Genomic DNA, 19,963 nt, shown 5'->3' with positions numbered 1-19,963 from the left:
GATCATTCTCAAAGATAGACCATATGCTGGGTCACAAAGCAAGTCTTAACAAATTTAAAAAGATTGAAATCATACACAACACTGTCTCAGATCATAAAGGAATGAAGTTGGTAATCAATAATAGGCAGAGTGCCAGAAAATTCACAAATATGTGGAGGCTCAACAACACACTCCTAAACAATGAGTGGGTCAAAGAAGAAATTGCTAGAGAAATTAGCAAATACCTCGAGGCGAATAAAAATGAAAACACAACATATCAAAACTTATGGGACGCAGCAAAGGCAGTGCTAAGAGGGAAATTTATTGCTCTAAATGCCTATATCAGAAAAGAAGAAAAGGCAAAAGTTCAGGAATTAACTATCCATTTGGAAGAACTGGAGAAAGAATAGCAAGCTAACCCCAAAGCAAGTAAAAGGAAAGAAATAACAAAGATTAGAGCACAAATAAATGAAATTGAAAACATGAAAACAATAGAGAAAATCAATAAGGCCAGAAGTTGGTTCTATGAGAAAAACAATAAGATTGATGGACCCTTAGCAAGATTGACAAAAAGAAGAAGAGAGAGGATGCAAATAAATAAGATCAGAAATGGAAGAGGAGACATAACTACTGACCTCACAGAAATAAAGGAGGTAATAACAGGATACTATGAACAACTTTACGCTAATAAATACAACAATTTAGGGGAAATGGACGGGTTCCTGGAAAGACATGAACAACCAACTTTGACTCAGGAAGACATAGATGACCTTAACAAACCAATCACAAGTAAAGAAATCGAATCAGTCATTCAAAAACTTCCTGAAAAGAAAAGTCCAGGACCAGACGGCTTCACATGTGAATTCTATCAAACATTCCAGAAAGAATTAGTACCAACTCTCCTCAAACTCTTCAAAAAAATCGAAGCGGAGGGAAAACTACCTAATTCATTCTATGAAGCCAACATTACCCTCATACCAAAACCAGGCAAAGATATTACAAGAAAAGAAAACTACAGGCCGATCTCTCTAATGAATATAGATGCAAAAATCCTCAATAAAATTCTAGCAAATCGTATCCAACAACACATTAAAAGAATTATTCATCATGACCAAGTAGGATTCATCCCAGGTATGCAAGGATGGTTCAACATAAGAAAATCAATTAATGTAATACACCATATCAACAAATCAAAGCAGAAAAATCACATGATCATCTCAATTGATGCAGAGAAGGCATTCGACAAGATTCAACATCCTTTCCTGTTGAAAACACTTCAAAGGATAGGAATACAAGGGAACTTCCTTAAAATGATAGAGGGAATATATGAAAAACCCACAGCTAATATCATCCTCAATGGGGAAAAATTGAAAACTTTCCCCCTAAGATCAGGAACAAGACAAGGATGTCCACTATCACCACTATTATTCAACATTGTGTTGGAGGTTCTAGCCAGAGCAATTAGACAAGAAAAAGGAATATAAGGCATCAAAATTGGAAAGGAAGAAGTAAAACTATCACTGTTTGCAGACGATATGATACTATATGTCGAAAACCCGGAAAAATCCACAACAAAACTACTAGAGCTAATAAATGAGTACAGCAAAGTAGCAGGTTACAAGATCAACATTCAAAAATCTGTAGCATTTCTATACACTAGCAATGAACAAGCGGAGGGGGAAATCAAGAAACGAATCCCATTTACAATTGCAACTAAAAGAATAAAATATCTAGGAATAAATTTAACTAAAGAGACAAAAAACCTATATAAAGAAAACTACAAAAAACTGCTAAAAGAAATCACAGAAGACCTAAACAGATGGAAGGGCATACCGTGTTCATGGATTGGAAGACTAAATATAGTTAAGATGTCAATCTTACCTAAATTGATTTACAGATTCAATGCAATACCAATCAAAATCCCAATAACTTATTTTTCAGAAATAGAAAAACCAATAAGCAAATTTATTTGGAAGGGCAGGGTGCCCCGAATTGCTAAAAACATCTTGAGGAAAAAAACGAAGCTGGAGGTCTTGCACTGCCTGACTTTAAGGCATATTATGAAGCCACAGTGGTCAAAACAGCATGGTATTGGCATAAAGATAGATATATCAACCAATGGAATCGAATAGAGTGCTTGGATATAGACCCTCTCATCTATGGACATTTGATCTTTGATAAGGCAGTCAAGCCAACTCACCTGGGACAGAACAGTCTCTTCAATAAATGGTGCCTAGAGAACTGGATATCCATATGCAAAAGAATGAAAGAAGACCCATCTCTCACACCCTACACAAAAGTTAAATCAAAATGGATCAAAGATCTAAACATTAGGTCTAAGACCATAAAACAGTTAGAGGAAAATGTAGGGAGATATCTTATGAATCTTACAATTGGAGGCAGTTTTATGGACCTTACACCTAAAGCAAGAGCACTGAAGAAGGAAATGAATAAATGGGAGCTCCTCAAAATTAAACAGTTTTGTGCATCAAAGAACTTCATCAAGAAAGTAGAAAGACAGCCTACACAATGGGAATCAATATTTGGAAACGACATATCAGATAAAGGTCTAGTATCCAGAATTTATAAAGAGATTGTTCAACTCAACAACAAAACGACAACCAACCCAATTACAAAATGGGAAAAAGACTTGAATAGACACCTCTCAGAGGAGGAAATACAAATGGCCAAAAGACACATGAAGAGATGCTCAATGTCCCTGGCCATTAGAGAAATGCAAATCAAAACCACAATGAGATATCATCTCACACCCACCAGAATTGCCATTATCAACAAAACAGAAAATGACAAGTGCTGGAGAGGATGCGGTGAAAGAGGCACACTTATCCACTGTTGGTGGGAATGTCAAATGGTGCAACCACTGTGGAAGGCAGTTTGGCGGTTCCTCAAAAAGCTGAGCATAGAATTGCCATACGACCCAGCAATACCATTGCTGGGAATATACTCATAGGAATTAAGGGCAAAAACTCAAACGGACATTTGCACACCAATGTTTATAGCAGCGTTATTTACAATTGCAAAGAGAAGGAAACAGCCAAAATGTCCATCAACAGACGAGTGGCTAAACAAACTGTGGTATATACATACGATGGAATATTATGCAGCTTTAAGGCAGGATAAACTTATGAAGCATGAAATAACATGGATGGACCTAGAGAACATTATGCTGAGTGAGTCTAGCCAAAAACTAAAGGACAAATACTGTATGGTCCCAATGATGTGAATCGACACTCGAGAATAAACTTGGAATATGTCATTGGTAACAGAGTTCAGCAGGAGTTAGAAACAGGGTAAGATAATGGGTAATTGGAGCTGATGGGATACAGACTGTGCAATAGGACTAGATACAAAAACTCAAAAATGGACAGCACAATAATACCTAATTGTAAAGTAATCATGTTAAAACACTGAATGAAGCTGCATCCGAGCTATAGGTTTTTGTTTTGTTTTGTTTTGTTTTGTTTTGTTCTTACTATTATTACTTTTATATTTTTTTCTCTATATTAACATTCTATATCTTTTTCGGTTATATTGCTAGTTCTTCTAAACCAATGCAAATGTACTAAGAAACGATGATCATACTTCTATGTGATGATGTTAAGAATTACTGATTGCATATGTAGAATGGTATGATTTCTAAAAAAAAAAAAGAAAAAAAATGGTCAGCACAATACTGCCTAATTGTAATGTAATTATGTTGGAATGCTGAATGAAGCTGCATCTGAGCTATAGTTTTTTTTTTTTCTTATATATTTTTGTACTTTTTATTTTTATTTTTGTTTTCTCTCTGTGTTAGCATTTTATTTCTTTTTCTATTGTCTTGCTATTTCTTTCTCTAAATCGATGCATATGTACTGAGAAATGATGACCATACACCTATGTGATGATATTAAGAATTACTGATTGCATACGTAGAATGGAATGATTTCTAAATGTTGTGTTAGTTAATTTTTTTTAATTAAAAAAAAAAAAAAAAAAGTCTGGTAGAATGTTCCCATGTGGAAACAGGGATAAGAACAATCTAAAAAAAACATAGAATCTGTTAGATGGAAGGAAGATTTCAGGCTTTTAGAATTGATTTTCAGAATTTTGAAAGTCAGAGGACAGTAGAACTAAAAAGTTCTTGCTTTGGTCTGATTCATTTATCCTGCTTCTTTGAAATCAACCAACACTTGCTTGTTGAATTGCACTAAAAGTTTCCTCAGAATTTGGGTGCTATCTGAAAATAAATGCTTCCTTGGTGCGGTGAAAGGGCTATAGCCATGGCTGTATTTAGCTATAGAATAATTAGACAATCAGCATTGATGGCTTGGACCATCCTTGAGAAGAAGATGTGAATTCTTTTTTTTTTTTTTTTTTTTTTTTAAAGGAAAGACAGAGAGAAGGAAGGAAGGATAGAAGGAAGGAAGGAAGGAAGAAAGGGAAACATTTTTAAACATTTTCTTGTTTTATTGTATTCTGTTTCTCCGTTTTTGTTACATGGGCTGGGGCCGGGAATCGAACCGAGGTCCTCCGGCATAGCAGGCAAGCACTTTGCCCGCTGAGCCACCGCGGCCCGCCAAGATGTGAATTCTTGAGGTCTGGAAACCGCTGAGGGGACTTGTCCTGACTCTGTCCTTCTGCCCTCAGTGTATTTGCCAACTCTTGGATGCTCTGACTATCAGTGGCTGTGGAGGTGTAAATTTGGCATCCCAGCTGGAAAATATTGCAAACATGTTGTTCAAGCAGGTGAGTGCTATGGGCGAGAAGCACCCTGGCTTGTTCTTTCTTTTTCTTTGGCTTTCCTAGCCCGAGTCCCAACATGCACACAGCACAGGTGTCTTTCACATGGTTACTCTAACCATATACACCTCAGGCTTCCAGGGAATATGCAACTGCCTGGATTCCCTTTGAGGGAAATTGAACGCATCCCTATATATTTACTGGGGTAGCAGGCCTTTGCTGCTCCCCTGAACTCTGGGAAGAGGGCTGTGGGCCTTCCTGCTGCAGCCTAGAGTAGGAAGAAGATAATTGACCATTTGTCAAAAGGCTGATACCTTCTAGATATTTAGTTTCCTGACCACAGTCCTCCCTTTGGGGCTGGGAATGTGGATTCCTGGGTGTTATTTTCCTGTTCTTCTTATGGCCAAGCACTTTTCATGGCTCCATGCCTTGGTTTCCCCATCACACTTGGAGCTCTGGTCTCAGTCCTCCCAGGTTGATGGGGTTGGTCTCCCCACAGGTGAGTGAAAAAGTCAACAGTTCAGATACTCAATCTGTGCAGAACCACAACTTTGCCCTGAGATCTTTCTACCTCCTGAGTAAGTTAACACAGCTCTCAAGCCCCAGGACCCTGGAAGTGGGATGGGGGAAGAACTCAGGACCACTTGTATCTATCTCTGGTCTGGATAGAGTGTGTAGGTTCCTGTGGGGGCTTCTATCCTTCTAGACAAGATGTGAAGTAATTTATGTGAGACTTGCCTGAAATGAAGCAAATCTCAAAGTTCATGGGAATCTCCATGCCATCTGCTTTGTTCCTATTCTCTTAACCTGGGATTGGGTTACCTTTCTTCTGGGGTGGTCCCTGGCTCCTATGAAGGTGATAATCATGGGAAGTGTATCCCATTGGTCACAGTGAGAGGGCATGTGATAGGGCAGGGGAGGTACAGCCCCAGCTCCTGCAAAGCACCTGGCAACATGCTTTGCACAGGGCAAATGATGGACCAACACTGGGTCTCTTTCTTCCTCCTTCCTTTTCTTCATCTTCATGGAGCATGCCATGGTGGTTTGCCAGGAGCATGATTTACCTCTACCTGTGCCCCACCACTTAAACATTTCCCTGACTCTCTTGTATTCACATCCTTCTGATAGCCAAGTTGTATAATGATCAGGTGGTACTCTTACTAAGAAAGACTTTGGAATCCAATGATACCAATGAGATCGTGTCAGCCCTTGAAGTCTTCAAGGATGTGTTCCAAGAAGGTGAGTGGGAATGGGGCCTGGTCCTGGGGCTCTAGGACCAGATCTTCTTTCTCAGGAGATCTCCTTTCTTTGGGAGACCGTAGTAGTTAAAAGTACGGTTTGTAGAAATAAATTCTGTGGGTTCAAATCTTGGGTTGGTCTCTTACTAGCTGTGCAACATTGGGCAAATTACTTTCCGTCTGTGCCTTTATTTACTCATCTGAACAATGGAGGCAAGAGAAATACCAACATTTAGGGTATTTTAGTGAGGATTGAATGAGATAGCATATCTGAAAAACTTGAGCAGGACTACCTTGCAGTAAGTTTCATAGTGGTTTATCTGCTGTAATTATTCTGAAGAATAGGCTTCAACTCCAAATGTTTCTAAAGCTGTTGCTGTGTGCCTACCACAGTGCTAGGCAATGAGAAGACATAGAATAAAACATAGTTCTTGCTTTCAAAGAGCTTGTTATTGAGTGGGGAAGATGAGGCTGTTCATCTTTGTGCTCATATCATGATGCAAGACAAATAACAAGTGGCTTAAATGTGAGCATAGCCATGTGCAGTAGGAATAGAGAGAGAGGCTCATTTGGGGAGCTGAGATGGGCCTTTATGTAGGAAATGGGACCAAGAGCAGGGAGGAAATTGTAACAGGGTTTGGACTGTGAATTATGTCGAAAAACAACAGCCAAAGTTCTAAAGGTTGAGATGTATGTAGCATGGGGAGAACAGCTTGGTTGGAGAAGTGCATTTGTGTGGGCAGCTGTATTTTTGGGGGCTGCTGTAACAAATTATTGCAAACTGGGTGGGTTTAAAATAACAGAAGTTTATTGCCACAAAGGTCTGGAGGCTAGATGTCTGATATCAAGGTACAGGCAGGGCTATGCTCCCTCTGAAGCCTGTAGGGGATTACCCTTCCTTGCCTTTTCTAGTCTCTGGTAGTTTGCTGCCAGTCCTTGGTGTTCTTCGACATGCAGCTGCAGCACTTCAGTCTCTGCCTCAGCCATCATGTGGCCGTCTTTCCCCCCGTCTGTCTCCTCCCCCTTCTTAGAAGGACACCAGTCATGTGGGATTAAGGGCCCACCCTACTCTAGTATGACCTCATTTGAACTTAACTAATTCCATTTATAATGACTTTATTTCCAAATAAGGTCACTTTCAGAGGTTCTGGGGGTTAGGACTTTTTGGGGGACACAGTTCAACACAAAACAGCAGCCATGGGGAGGACTAGGGATCAATGTTACCTGATGATGGTAGAGTTTAGGCCACTTTTCAGCCCATGCTGGGACAATATCACTGTGTCTTGAAGCAGAAGAATGGCTGAGATAAACTCTGGAAAGTCCACCAAGCCTCTGAAGATCAGGACCTTATCTAGAATTTTTCTCACCTGCTTGTCTTCTTATGTGTCAAAGTAATAGAGGAGGTGGGGCGAGGTTGACCTCCAACTGTGTGTCTGTTTCTTTTCTAGTGCCCCAGACAGCAAAACTCAAGGGTGAGGTGATGAATTCAGTCATCCTTGTGATTCAGGACGACCTCAAACCAGTGAGCAGAAAGGCTGGGTATGGGGGTTGGAAGAACAGTTGCTTTCTTGAGACGTTAAAGCCATAGAAAATGGAGAGGGGAAGGGTGTTGTTAGATAAGGAGGAGAGGTAGGGCACACTAATCAAGCCAATTTTAGCTCTAGATCCCTGCTCTTGGGTTGCATTTTGGTTCTTCAGAGGCTTGGACGGATTTTTTTAGGAGACAGATGGTCCCTACCCACTTCTGAGCATTTTTGGGGGGGTGGGGGGCAGCATGATGATGGGCCTTATAAGGACATGGATCTCTAAGACATTAATTTTGCCCCTGAGAACTCACAGTCTGTCTGGGGAGGGGAGATTCAAATATTAGGTCTGGGGAAGGGTCTGCAAAGCCATATTTTTAGGAAGTTCTTCAGATGATGATGTGGATTCCTCAGAATTGGGGAAAGCAGAGATGACTGTCAGCTCTGGATCCCAGGATAGGCATTGAGATGGCTGGGGCAGAGGGCAGAGGTGGAGTGGTTTGGAGGATCTCATGGAAGAAATGGGCATTCTCCCTAAAAGCAAATTCCTAAATTCTCAGAAGATGAATGCAAAGCCTGGGAGCTTGAAGGATGGGCTCTTGGGACCTGTGGAATTTGTTTCTAGCTTTACTGATGAAAGCAGGACATGGAAACTTCCTGGACTCAGAATCTCCCCTCACCCAACACTCTTTCCAATTTTAATATCTCTGGGGACCTAGAAAGTGGGCAAACCAAGTGCTCTGAGTACTCAGGAGTTTTGTAGGAGGTGAGGAGGGTTAGATTCCAGGGTGGAGTACAGACATGGCCAGGTCCAGCAACTGGTGATCCATCAAGGAGGACCCACTCTAGATCTCTGTGTGCTCACCTGGAACATGAGGGGTCCCACTTGCAGGCCTTCAGGTCTCTTCCTGTCCTGCCATGTGATGATGTATGATCCCACAGGTACGGATGGCTCTTCTGAACTTCCTGGAGAAGCTGGGCAAGTATGACTACTTGACCCTGCCACAGGGGAATGTCATCATCAACTATATTATCAAGCTCAGCGAGTCGAACTCCTCAGTGAGCAGGGGCCACGCATGAAGGAGGAGAGGGAGTAGGAAAAAAAGAAGTGTTGGGAGGAGGAAGGGAAGAGGAGGGGGTGCTGGCATGATGGGAAGGGGCCTTTGGCGTCTAAAACCCTGAGCAGGAGGCTGGCAGATGCCTTGAACCAGGTGACTCAACTAGCATTGGTGTCAGATATTTATTTTTCCTTTTCTTCCTCCAGAATGAAGAGAATGTTAGAGCAATGTGTTCGAAAATCCTACAACTGGTACAGACAGCCAGGGTCAAAAAGGCCACCCTATTGCTTCCCCTCCTGTCTCCCTAGTCAATATCCTCATCCCCCAGACTGCCTTTGTCTTCCCCTTTCCTTCCTTCTGATCCCTTGTACTGGCTCTCCCACCCCTCCCCTTCTCTGTCTGTTCCTGCTCAAGTGCCTTGACCTCCTCTGAAAGATGACTCAGTGGATCACAATGGGGTCACTGGATGGGGATTCTGGAGGCCTGAGCTTGAGTCCTGTTCTGCCAGTTTCTAGCAGTAAAATCTTGAAGCAGATTGCTCTCTGAACTGCAGTTTCCCCTTCTATAAAACAAGGGTGATTATTTGCCCTTTCAGTATTCTTGGTGGCTCAACTGAGCCAATGACTGGGTCAGAGTTGAGTAAAGGCTCTGAGGAGGAGGGAAAGGACTGCTGTGATATATTCTCCTTCTTTTTGAACTTGCAGCTGTTCCCCCTCCCAGCAAACTCTGTCTCCTGACCTTTAGCATTTCTTTTGCCTCTGGAATATTCCCTAATGAAGGCCATTACAAGTCACACACTTCCACATTTCAGGAAGCTCCTCTGTCTATCCGATCAGATCCTTCTTGCTGTAATTTTAATCAAGACCTTGGTTGTATTTTACCAATATGGGGTGGGAGGACATGTGCACATGTGTGAGTGTGTGTGTGGGAGAGAGAGAGAAAGAGAAAGTGGGGGGTGGTGGGAGAGAGGAGAGAAAGGGCAAGTGAGAAGGGGGTGGTGGTGATATATGCCAGGCTCAATTGCTCCTCCAGGAGAGGTTTAATGGGACCGTTCTGGAGGTTGGCCTTGAAGCCCTTGCCATGCCCCCTGCCAGGTGTCTCTCCCCAAACTGATAAACTTGGTGTGTCAGCCCAGCAATACTTTGGCTTTCGTGGTCCTGACTAAGACAGCCACAGAAATGGCTCTGAAGGCTCGGGCTTTGGGCCAGGCCCCCTACCTCAGCAACTTTCATCTCAGGCGTAAGTATGGGGGTGGGTAGTCTGTTGTGGGGACCAGCCATGAAACTCAGGCTGGGGGACAAGCCATGAAACTCAGGCTGCCATGGGTTTGGGGTGGTGGTGTGGGGGTAGGCTGAGATCCTGCAGGGGTGAGGAGAAGGGTGCAGATGTGGAGTGGAGGGAGAGGCTGAGGGTTGGGACAGGATTAGGGTTAGGGGTACAGAGGCCACTGGGTCTCTCACCATGGATGAAAAGGGGTCTCCACTAAAAATGTTGTTAATTACAAAGTCATGGTCATGCAGACCCTTAGTCCCTACTTTGTCCTGACTGAGAGACTCACTCTATACTCACCCCTTCCCTGACCTTTAACCCCAGTGGCTACGGATGTGTGTCCAGCACATTTCTTGGTGATTTTTAAATGTTTTTAAATCAAAAATGTAATGGTTTGTTTATTTAGGTTGAGTCAAAACATCACAGCTCCCCATAGCATGAATCTTCCCTCTCTGCTTTGCTTTTGCCCCTGTTCTCAAGTCCTGAGGGTGGGCTCCTAGTGGGGCTGGAATTTGGGCACCCTGGAGCTTGTACTGACTCTTTCATCTTTCTTTATCCTCTCTTTATCATAGCCAACGAGTTCGTCTCTCCACAGAAACTCCTAACTCATCTGGTGGTAAGTGATACTGGGATGAGAATTATGTCTCCATCCATCCATCCATCCATCCATCCATCCATCCATCCATCCATCCATCTATCCATCCAATCATTCCTCAAATACTGAGCACTCTTCTGTGCCAGGTGTTATGCTGCACATGGAGTAAGGAGATGAGGCCAAGGATCAGGAGGCCCAGGAGAGAAATGGTCCAGGTTATAGAACTTGGAGGAGGAGGGAACTGGGGCCCAGGGATGGGACCTGGGATATGGGGAAGGAGTAGGGGAGGGGAGGACTTAGTCTCTCTCTCATATGGCGTCAATGTAAGCTTTTCTCTGTTAACTTTCTGGACCACATTTTCACAGAATGTTTAGAGTTTCTCTGTTTATTCTGGGGACATTATGAAAACTTGAAGGACAGACTAGGTATGGTTATGACATTGTCATGTTCACAGTCTTGTGGAGGAGACAAACATGGGAATAATGACCCGTAATTGAATATGAAAAATGTACCAATAGAGTAATATATGGGCTGCGATGGGATCTTAAAAGAGCAATGGGCTAACTTGGCCTCTGAGAGTCAAGGAAGGCATCACAGAGGTGGGGATGTTTTGAGAGCATCTTGGAGGATGTATAGGAGCTAACAGGTGGAAAATAATGGGGAGGGCCTAAGCTCTACTATTCTATGGGCTTGTTCTAATTTTCCCCACTCCCTTCTCTTAAATCCTTTTATCTGCCTCCTATTTATTTCTCTTGTTTCTCAGTTGTTTTCCCTGAAGCCCTATAGAGAAAAGGAGTTTGGTGAAAGCTCCCTAAGGCTATTATCTGCCCTGCATCCTATTACCTCCCTGCACCCCATCATCCACTCAAATGTGGGTGTGCTGTGGATGAAGATGATTCCCCAGATGTTGAAGTTCCTGAATGGTGAGGGGCCAGTTGGCAGGGGAGGAATGGAGCTGGGAAGTAAGGCAGCCTCCAGATGGAGTCCTGAGGTGTTGGATGAACCCTCCTTGAGATGAGGAGACCAGCGACCAGCCTCTCTGTCTCTATAAAATGTCATTTTGATGAGTCTTCTTATTTAGCCCGTGTTCTGCCTGGGCTAAACTGTGGTTCCAGAGTTCCCAGGCTACTGCTGCCCCGTCCTGTGGGTGGAGGATCAGGGAAAAGCATGGGGTTTGGAGCCAGATAAACCCAGGTTTCAGTCCTTTTTCTGACACTGACTAGCTGTATGTGTTCATCCCTTGGAAAGTCACTCATCTCTAGGAGTCTCTGTAAAGTGGGATAATAGTTATCCTTTAGGATTGCTATGAGAATTAAATGAGAGGATGGGTATACAGATCCTGGCGTAGTGTTCAAATGTTGGTTCTATTCCTTTGGTGGGGCCTGCAGACTTGGCAGGTCCCATGCTCTCTCTCCTTTCCCAGATCACACTGAGAAGAACCTGAATCCTAAGGATTGGGAGAACACGCTGCTTAATGTGAGTGCTCCCCAAGAGAGACCTCCCTCCACCAACATTGCTTCCTCTTGTCCCCTTTCCCCCTTCAGGATTTCCTGGGAGGCTAAGGCCAGGAACAAGGAAGCTCCCTGCCATGGGAACCTCTCTTTGCAGCACCTTGGCTTCCTGGCCCCCCTAAACCTCAACCCACCTTTCAGACCCCTAATGTCCCACCTCCAAGAATAGTAAAAGATTGAGCCCCAGCTGAGTGTTCTTGGGAGTTATTTAGCCTTTCCAGCCCTCAGCATTTTCATCTGTTTAATGGGAACAATGACTCCTATCTCCCAGTATTAAATAGGGTAATGTAGGATCGTGCTGTGTAAATGGGAAAAGGCTTTGTATGCATTACTGGCATCATCCTTGCATTGTCATTCTCTAGTCCTGACCACCCTCCACCCATGTATTTCAGCTGTTTCCCATTTCTTGAGCCCTTTCTACATCCATATTTACAGACTGTCTCTTATTGCCTTCTTACCCCACTTCTGCTGGGCAGAAAATTCCCGCCACTGTTCTTTGTTGTCTTGTTCTTCCCTCCACTCAGTTTTCAAGTCAGTCACTGCTGGCCATTAATGATGACAGCTGGCTGGAGCAACTCACCCAAGTCATCTTGGAGAACATAAGTTTTTACAATGAGGATGATGAAGAGAAGGTGTGTCTATGTGTGTGCAGGAGTAGGAGGTGGATGGTGGTTTCAAGGGGGGACGTTGGGGTGGAGGCTGGTAGGGAAGGATTGTAGAAATGTTCAAAAAGTGAAGGTGTAGGCGGCAAGAGCAAACCAGTATTCCTGTGTCCTGAGGAATTGAGGGACAGAGAGGACAAGGAGGTAGGTGGCCAGCCAAGAACCACAAGAATATCAAGTGTCTTATCTTTGCTTAGTATTTTAGGCTTTATCATGCAGTTTGCTCTCCATTGTCTTAATTGAATCTCCCAGCTATTCTGTAACAGAGTGGAATTGGTGCTTGAGTATAGTGGAAAGATTATTGACCTTAGTGTCAGATTCCAGCAATGTAATTCAAATAATAGCTGAGACATACCTCGGGTTATTGATGTGCTTGGTATTGGGGATATAGAAGTGAGTGGAAAAGGGCAATCTTCAGGAGAAGGTACTGTGGGAACCCTTCAAAACACTGCCTGCAGACAAGAAAAGCAAGGAGTTCTAGGATTTGGACAACGTACCCACAGTGTTTGCTACAGGGAGAAAAAATGCTGTAGAAAAAAGATTTAGGGGGTGAGTTGGAACCAGATAGGAAAATCATTCAATAACTAGTGTCTCCATTTACCTATTGTATCTGGCATGGGGACAGGCAGTGGGGATGGGATTATGAACTTGATGGACACTGCCTCAGCTATATTCTCTTTTTTTTTTTTAACATGGGCAGGCACCGGGAATTGAACCCGGGTCCTCTGGCATGGCAGGTGAGCATTCTTGCCTGCTGAGCCACTGTGGCCCACCCTCAGCTATATTCTGGCTAGAGATTGACAGGTTGGAGAATTAGAAACTAACCAAGCAAATACTTAAACAAGACAATGAGTGATTGTGAAGAGATTCTAAGGGAAACAGTACTGTGAGCTTGGGCGGTCATGGAAGGCTACCTGAGACAAGATCTGAAAGATAAGAATGAGACAGCTCTTTGAAGAGTCGGGAGGCCGGGAGGGGAGTGTACCAGGCAGAGCAAATGGGAAATGCAAGGACCCTGAGGTGGGAAAGCAGGCAGTGAGTATATAAATGGGCAGTACAAGGTAGACAGTGCAACTGTGTGAAAGTGAGGATAAAGCCCATCAAAATTTAGAAGAGAGAAAGATAAAGATGAGATAAAAGTACTTTTTAACTGTAAAGCTTATGCAAATTTAAGGAACTGTTATTTCCCAGCTGGAGTGGGAAGTATATGTGCCAGGAAAAGTTTCTAAAAGATGAGCAATACCCTAAGAGGCTGAGAAATGAGAAATGCAGCTTTCTCTTCCTTCTAGCTTGAGCCCCTGTCCTATCAGATTGCTGCATTATCCAGAACCCTACAGAGGCCAGGGAAGGCCTATGTGGAGGATGGGGGGGGGGGGGGGAGGTGGTAGGGCTCAGTTATAAAACTAGTCTCTGAAAGGCAGCCCTAACCTCATTCCAAGTGTTTTAGTTTCCTAGATGCTGAAACAAATATCATACAATGGGTTGCTCTATCAACAGGATTTCATTGCATACAGTTTCTGAGGCTAGAAGGCTTGCTCCCTCTCTAGGTGGTATCCTCTGACTGGCCGGCAATCTTGGGGTTCCTTGATTTTCTGTCACATTACAATGCACATGGCTGCATCTTCTTTCTCCTCTAGGTTGAAAGAAGCTGGTTGACTTCCAGCTTTGGGCTGCTTCCCATGGCTTCTCCAATCTGTGTCCAATTTCCTTTGCTTAATAAGGACTTCAGCCCTCTTGGCTGAAGGCCCAACCTCATTCAGTTGGACACACCTAAATTAATGCCATCTTCAAAGGTCCTCCTTACAAAAGGGTTCACACCCACAGGAGCAGGGTTGGGACCTGAACATGCCCTTTGTGGGGACATGATTCGGTTCCCAATACCGAGTTATGCTTGACCCTGCCCTCCCACCACCCCTAGGCCTTCCTGTATAAATTTTTTGGCTTCACCCTGCGGACCTCGAGGAATCAAAATCTGGTGAAGAGGATGCTCTCCTCCATCCTAAAAACTGCCCACGAGGAGCTGCTGGAGAGGGAGGTGAGGCAGAGGGCTTTGAAAAAGAGGGAGCATTTAGTTTGAGAGGCAGGATGGCAAGTTGGTTAGGGCTTGAACCTCACAGCCAGACCATTAGTTTAAAATTTGGCTCTGCCATTTACTAGCTGTGTGTGCTTGGGCCAGTTATAGAAGCTTTCTTGCTGTGCCTCAGTTTCCCCCTCTGTAAAATGAAGCTATGGTACCTAACTCATAGGAAGCTTTCTTAAAAGTCTCTAAAAATATATTTTTATTGAGAAATCTTCATATACATACAGACCATACATGGTGTAAAATCAAGGCTCACAGTATCATCACATAGTTGTGTATTCATCACCATGATCATTTTTAGGACATTTGCATCACTCCAGAAAAAAGAAAAAAAAAAGAAAAAACTCATATATCCCATACCCCTTACCCCTCCCTCTCATTAACTCCCAGTTTTTCAATCTACCCAACTTTTTACCCTTAACCCACACATCCCCATTATTTATTTATTTTTTATCCTTATTTTTTTTACTCATCTGTCCATGTGCTGGATGAAAGGAGCATGAGACACAAGGTTTTCACAATCACACAGTCACATTGTAAAAGCTATATAGTTATATAATCATTTTCAGGAGTCAAAGCTACTGGAATACAGCACAACAGTTTCAGGTATTTCCTTCCAGCCACTGAAATACACCATAAATTAAAAAGGGTTATCTATATAATATGTAAGAAGAGCCTCCAGGATAAACTCTTGACTCTGTTTGAAATCTCTTAGCTGATGAAACTTTATTTTGTCTCATTTTTCTCTTCCCTCTTTTGGTCAAGAAGTCTTTCTCAATCCGATGATGCTGGCTCCTGGTTCATCCCAGGAGTTCTGTCTCAAGTTGGCAGGGAGATTTACACCCCTAGAAGTCATGTCCCACGTAGGGGAGAGGGCAGTGAGTTCACTGCTGAGCTGGCTTAGAGAGAGAGGCCACATCTGAGCCACAAAAGAGGTTCTGTGGGGGTGACTCTTAGGCATATTATAAGTAGGCTTAGCTTATCCTTTGAGGAATAAGTTTCAGAGGGGCGAATCCCTAGATCAAGGGCTGTGCCTGTTTGTATTGGTGTCCCCACTGCTTGTGAGAATGTCACAAATTCTCCAAATGTGGAAGTTGAATGTTGCCTCCTTTCTCCCCAGTCTCCAAAGGGGACTTTGCAGATACTTCTTTATTCACTGCCCAAATTACTCTGGATAATTTGGGGCATCAGACTATCCTGGACAAACCAACAAAATCTCACTCTCTATTCAAGTTTCCATATACTTATGGTGTTTGACTAAACTCACTATACAAGTTAAATTAGGTAATGTGCTGCCCAAAACATAAATTTTGCACCAAATAAACTTCTCTTCCTTTAGTCTCACACAGAAGTTGAAGTTTTAAAATATGGATGATATCATCCTTTACTCTGTATTCTGATTTACCTTAGCTATCCATATCAGCTTCATTCATATCTCTATTAGAAGTCTGATTACTTTTTCAACAGTTGCTGTATGAGGTAGTGCTGACTTTCATCACTTCAGAGTCCTAACTCTTGAGTCTCAGGTGATACATCATTACCCAAAGTTTCTAAGAATGATCATGTTATACAAACAGTTCAGTATCCCAGAATTTAGAAATAACAGTTACAACTCTTATGAATATATGTGACTGCTATAAGAGCTTACAATCTAAGACCCTTTACAATAGGCCGCAACCTGTTAACCCATGCTCTTGACTTCAGTTCACTGAGTTTGTACATTATAGTTATTCCATTGAGTGAGGCATGGTGTAATATTTGTCTATTTGTTTCTGCCATTTTATTCAACATATTGTCCTTATGGTTCATTCACCTAGTAGCATGCCTCACAACTTCATTCCTTCTTGTAGCTGCTCAGTAGTCCATTGTATGTATACACCATAGTTCCCCCTTCCTTCCCTTAGTCATTTTACCCTTAGGCCACCTCCATCCATTGAGAATTGTGAACACTGCTACCATAAACTCCAGTGGGCCAATGTCCATTCATATCCCCACACTCGGTTCCTCCAGGTATATACTGAGCAACAGGGTTGCAGTATCAATGACAGTTCTACCCCTAGCCTCCTGTGGAACCACCACACTGCCTTCCAGACGGGTTACATGTCTCAGCTTCCTACCAGCAGTGGCTAGGTACATCTCTTTCTCCACATTTTCTCTAGCACTTGTTTCTGTGTTCATTCTTAAGCAGTTTTATTCATGCATCATACTATCCAACCTAAGTAAATAGACATGACTTCACCACCACAATCTATCTGAAGACATTTCCTTTTCTTATCCAAATAATCCATACCCCTCCCCCATCCTCCCTGCTTTTTGACCTTTAGTTTTGGTGTAATGCCTTTGTTACATACAGTGGAGGTATATTACAATGTTGCTGTTGACTACAGACCCTAGCTTGTATTGATTGTACTTTTTTCAACACCTTGCAATGTTGATATTCATTTGTTCTCCCTCATGCTAAAATGTTTTTGTATTTGTACATTTAATCACCATCATTGTCCACTCTAGGCATTCCTAAATTATACCTTCTCAGTCTTTATCCTCTATCTTTCCTTCTAGTGTCTTACGTGCCCCCAGGCCTTCTCCCTCAATAATACTCACATTCAGCTTCATTCAATGTACTTATATTATTGTGCTATAATCAGGTAGTATTGTTTTATTCATTTTTGAATTTTTACAATCAGTCCTGTTGCACAGTCTGTATCCCTTCAGCGCCAAATGCCCAATCTCTATCCTATTTCTATCTCTCAATAACCTGTGTCATTAACTTTAACTCTCCAAGCTCATTAATTAATGTTAGTTCATATTGGTAAGACCATACAGTATTTATCCTTTTGTTTCTGGCTACTTTCAGTCAGCATAATGTCCTCAGGGTTCATCCACATAGTTACATGCTTCATGACTTTATTCTGTCTTACAGCTGCATAACATTCTATCGTATGTTGTTTAGCCACTCGTTTGTTGATAGACATTTGGGCTGTTTCCATCTCTTGGCAATCATCAATAATGCTGCTATAAATATCAGTGTGAAAGTGTCCATTTGCATCCTTGCCTTCAGTTCCTCTGAATATGTACCTAGTAATGTGATTGCTGGACCATATAGCAATTCTATATTTAGCTTCCTAAGGAACTGCCAAACTGCCTTCCAGAGCAGTTGTACTATTTTACATTCCCACCAACAGTGGCTAAGTGTGCCTCTTTCTCTACATCCTCTCCAGCACTTGTCATTTTCTATTTTTTTTTTATGATGGCCGTTCTAGTGGGTGTGAGATGATATCTCATTGTGGTTTTGATTGGCATTTCCCTAATAGCCAGTAAAGTTGCACATCTTTTCATGTGACTTTTAGCCATTTGTATTTACTCTTCCTAGAAGTGTCTGTTCGTGTCTTATGCCCATTTTTCAATTGGGTTTCTTTGTGTTGTTGAGTTGAAGAACCTCTTTATATATTCTGGATACTAAACCCTTATCTGATATGTGGTTTCCAAATATTGTCTCCCATTGCATAGGCTGCCTTCTTTTTCTCTTTTGGTGGATGGTCCAGGAATCAAACCAAGGCTTCTGGTATGGAAGGCAAGCATTCTACCACTGAACCAATGAGGCACCCTCATAGGCTGCCTTTTTACTTTCCCAACAAAGTTCTTTGATACACAAAAGTGTGCATCAAAAAAAAATTTGAGGAGATCTCATTTATCTATTTTGTGCTTTGGGTGTAAGGTCTAGGAAACCACCTCCTATTACAAGATTTAAAAGATATTTCCCTACATTTTCTTCTAAGAGTTTTATGATCTTAGCTCTAATATTTAGGTCTTTGATCCATTTTGAGTTAATTTTTTTATTGAATGTAAGATATGGATCCTCTTGCATTCTTTTATATATGGATATCCAGTTTTCCAAACACCATTTATTGAAAAGGTTACTCTGTCCCTAGGGGATTGGCTTGACTGCTTTATCAAAGATCAGTTGTCGGGCAGTGCAAGGGTAGTTCAGCGGTAGAATTCTTGCTTGCCATATGAAAGACCCGGGTTTGCTTCCCGGACCACACACCTCCCCCTGCCAAAAAAAAAAAAAAAAAAAGATGAATTGTCCGTAGAAGAGAGGGTCTAATTCTGAACACTCTATTAGATTCCATTGGTCAGTATATCTATCTTTATGCCATTATCATGCTGGTTTTTTTTTACATGGGCAGGCACCGGGAATCAAACCCGGGTCCTCGGGCTTGGCAGGCAAGCATTCTTACCTGCTGCGCCACCATGGCCCACCCTATCATGCTGTTTTAACCACTATTTTGACTGCTCACCAACCTGATTCGATTTTGCCTTATCTGAGAGATGTGAATCCACATCTACAGGGCAGTGGGTTAGGACTTGAGCATGTCTTTATGGGAGACACAATTCAGCGTACCTCATGGATACATGTATTTTTGGCAGAAATACCATGAAAGTGATATTGTGGCATAGAGTGGTTTTGAGGCTTAAAGTTGTAAAAGCATTTAGAACAATGTCTGGCATGCTGCACTCTATATGTGCTGAATACTGAGAAGCTGGCATCAATGTCATCATACCTCTCCTCCCCAGGGACTCTTCCCTGCCAGATTCTCAAAGCATCCATGAAAGCCACCATGGCTATCATCAAGTTGTTACCAAGCCCAAATAAATAAAAGGCATGCCTCTTGGGCTCACACTGCAAAGCCAGTATCATTGGGAGACTAGACATGTACAGGAAGAAATGAGCTAACTACATAGAAGAGCCTTACTAAATGCTATGTGAGGTCACTATGACATATAATGGCTTTCTGATATGGTTGGGATGTGAGCTGCAAATGCCTAGCTTAGAAAACTTTGTGACGCAGGTTGTTATACCCACTAGACATAACATACTGAGCCGTGATTCATGAGCAAGAACTTTGGGGGCATGTCTACAGAGCAATCAGTGGTCTGGTTTGACTGGGATACAGAGTTCTTTGACAGAGAAGTAAAGTTTACTCCTCTACCAGCAGTTGGGGATGGACTGGATATGAGGAAAGAAGATAATAAGGGAGGGGGATGTCCAGTCTGGATCCTGGACAGGTTGGTTCCTGTTTTCTGGCATGCTCAGATGGGAGGATAATGATACTCTTCACTGACCAGGAAATGCAGGAGAAAAGAAGGGAGGAAAAGGATGCATTCCGTTTTGGACATCGAGAGTTCAGGGTGCTTTTATATATCCAGGTGGAGATGTTTAGAAGCCTTGTAGACCTGCAACCCAGCTCTGGGCTGGATACCTAGATTTAGGAATTTTACTTCCCCTGTCTGTCAAATGGGGATG

The 19,963-nt window shown here is 42.6% G+C and overlaps 1 protein-coding gene across 10 annotated transcripts in view; it reads left to right on the top strand.

Moving 5' to 3' along the window:
* The window catches only part of LOC143691340 (maestro heat-like repeat-containing protein family member 1), a 180,858-nt gene that overhangs the window by 99,507 nt on the left and 61,388 nt on the right, over positions 1–19,963 (top strand). For 7 of the 10 annotated variants that reach the window (XM_077169664.1, XM_077169666.1, XM_077169665.1 and 4 more), the window contains 12 exons: positions 4,630–4,728; positions 5,222–5,300; positions 5,851–5,961; positions 7,409–7,482; positions 8,426–8,542; positions 8,748–8,792; positions 9,636–9,780; positions 10,383–10,426; positions 11,169–11,328; positions 11,829–11,881; positions 12,441–12,548; positions 14,497–14,613. In XM_077169664.1, coding sequence (XP_077025779.1) covers positions 4,630–4,728; positions 5,222–5,300; positions 5,851–5,961; positions 7,409–7,482; positions 8,426–8,542; positions 8,748–8,792; positions 9,636–9,780; positions 10,383–10,426; positions 11,169–11,328; positions 11,829–11,881; positions 12,441–12,548; positions 14,497–14,613 — 1,152 coding nt within the window. The remainder of the gene's footprint in view (positions 1–4,629; positions 4,729–5,221; positions 5,301–5,850; positions 5,962–7,408; positions 7,483–8,425; positions 8,543–8,747; positions 8,793–9,635; positions 9,781–10,382; positions 10,427–11,168; positions 11,329–11,828; positions 11,882–12,440; positions 12,549–14,496; positions 14,614–19,963) is intronic. The other 3 variants (XM_077169668.1, XM_077169667.1, XM_077169670.1) reach the window with 3 other exon arrangements.

This window comes from Tamandua tetradactyla, chromosome 7 (assembly GCF_023851605.1).
Source record: "Tamandua tetradactyla isolate mTamTet1 chromosome 7, mTamTet1.pri, whole genome shotgun sequence".
Classification (NCBI taxonomy): domain Eukaryota; kingdom Metazoa; phylum Chordata; class Mammalia; order Pilosa; family Myrmecophagidae; genus Tamandua; species Tamandua tetradactyla.
The sequence above is the reverse complement of the archived record's forward strand: the minus strand, read 5'-3'. Positions and strand labels throughout refer to the sequence as shown.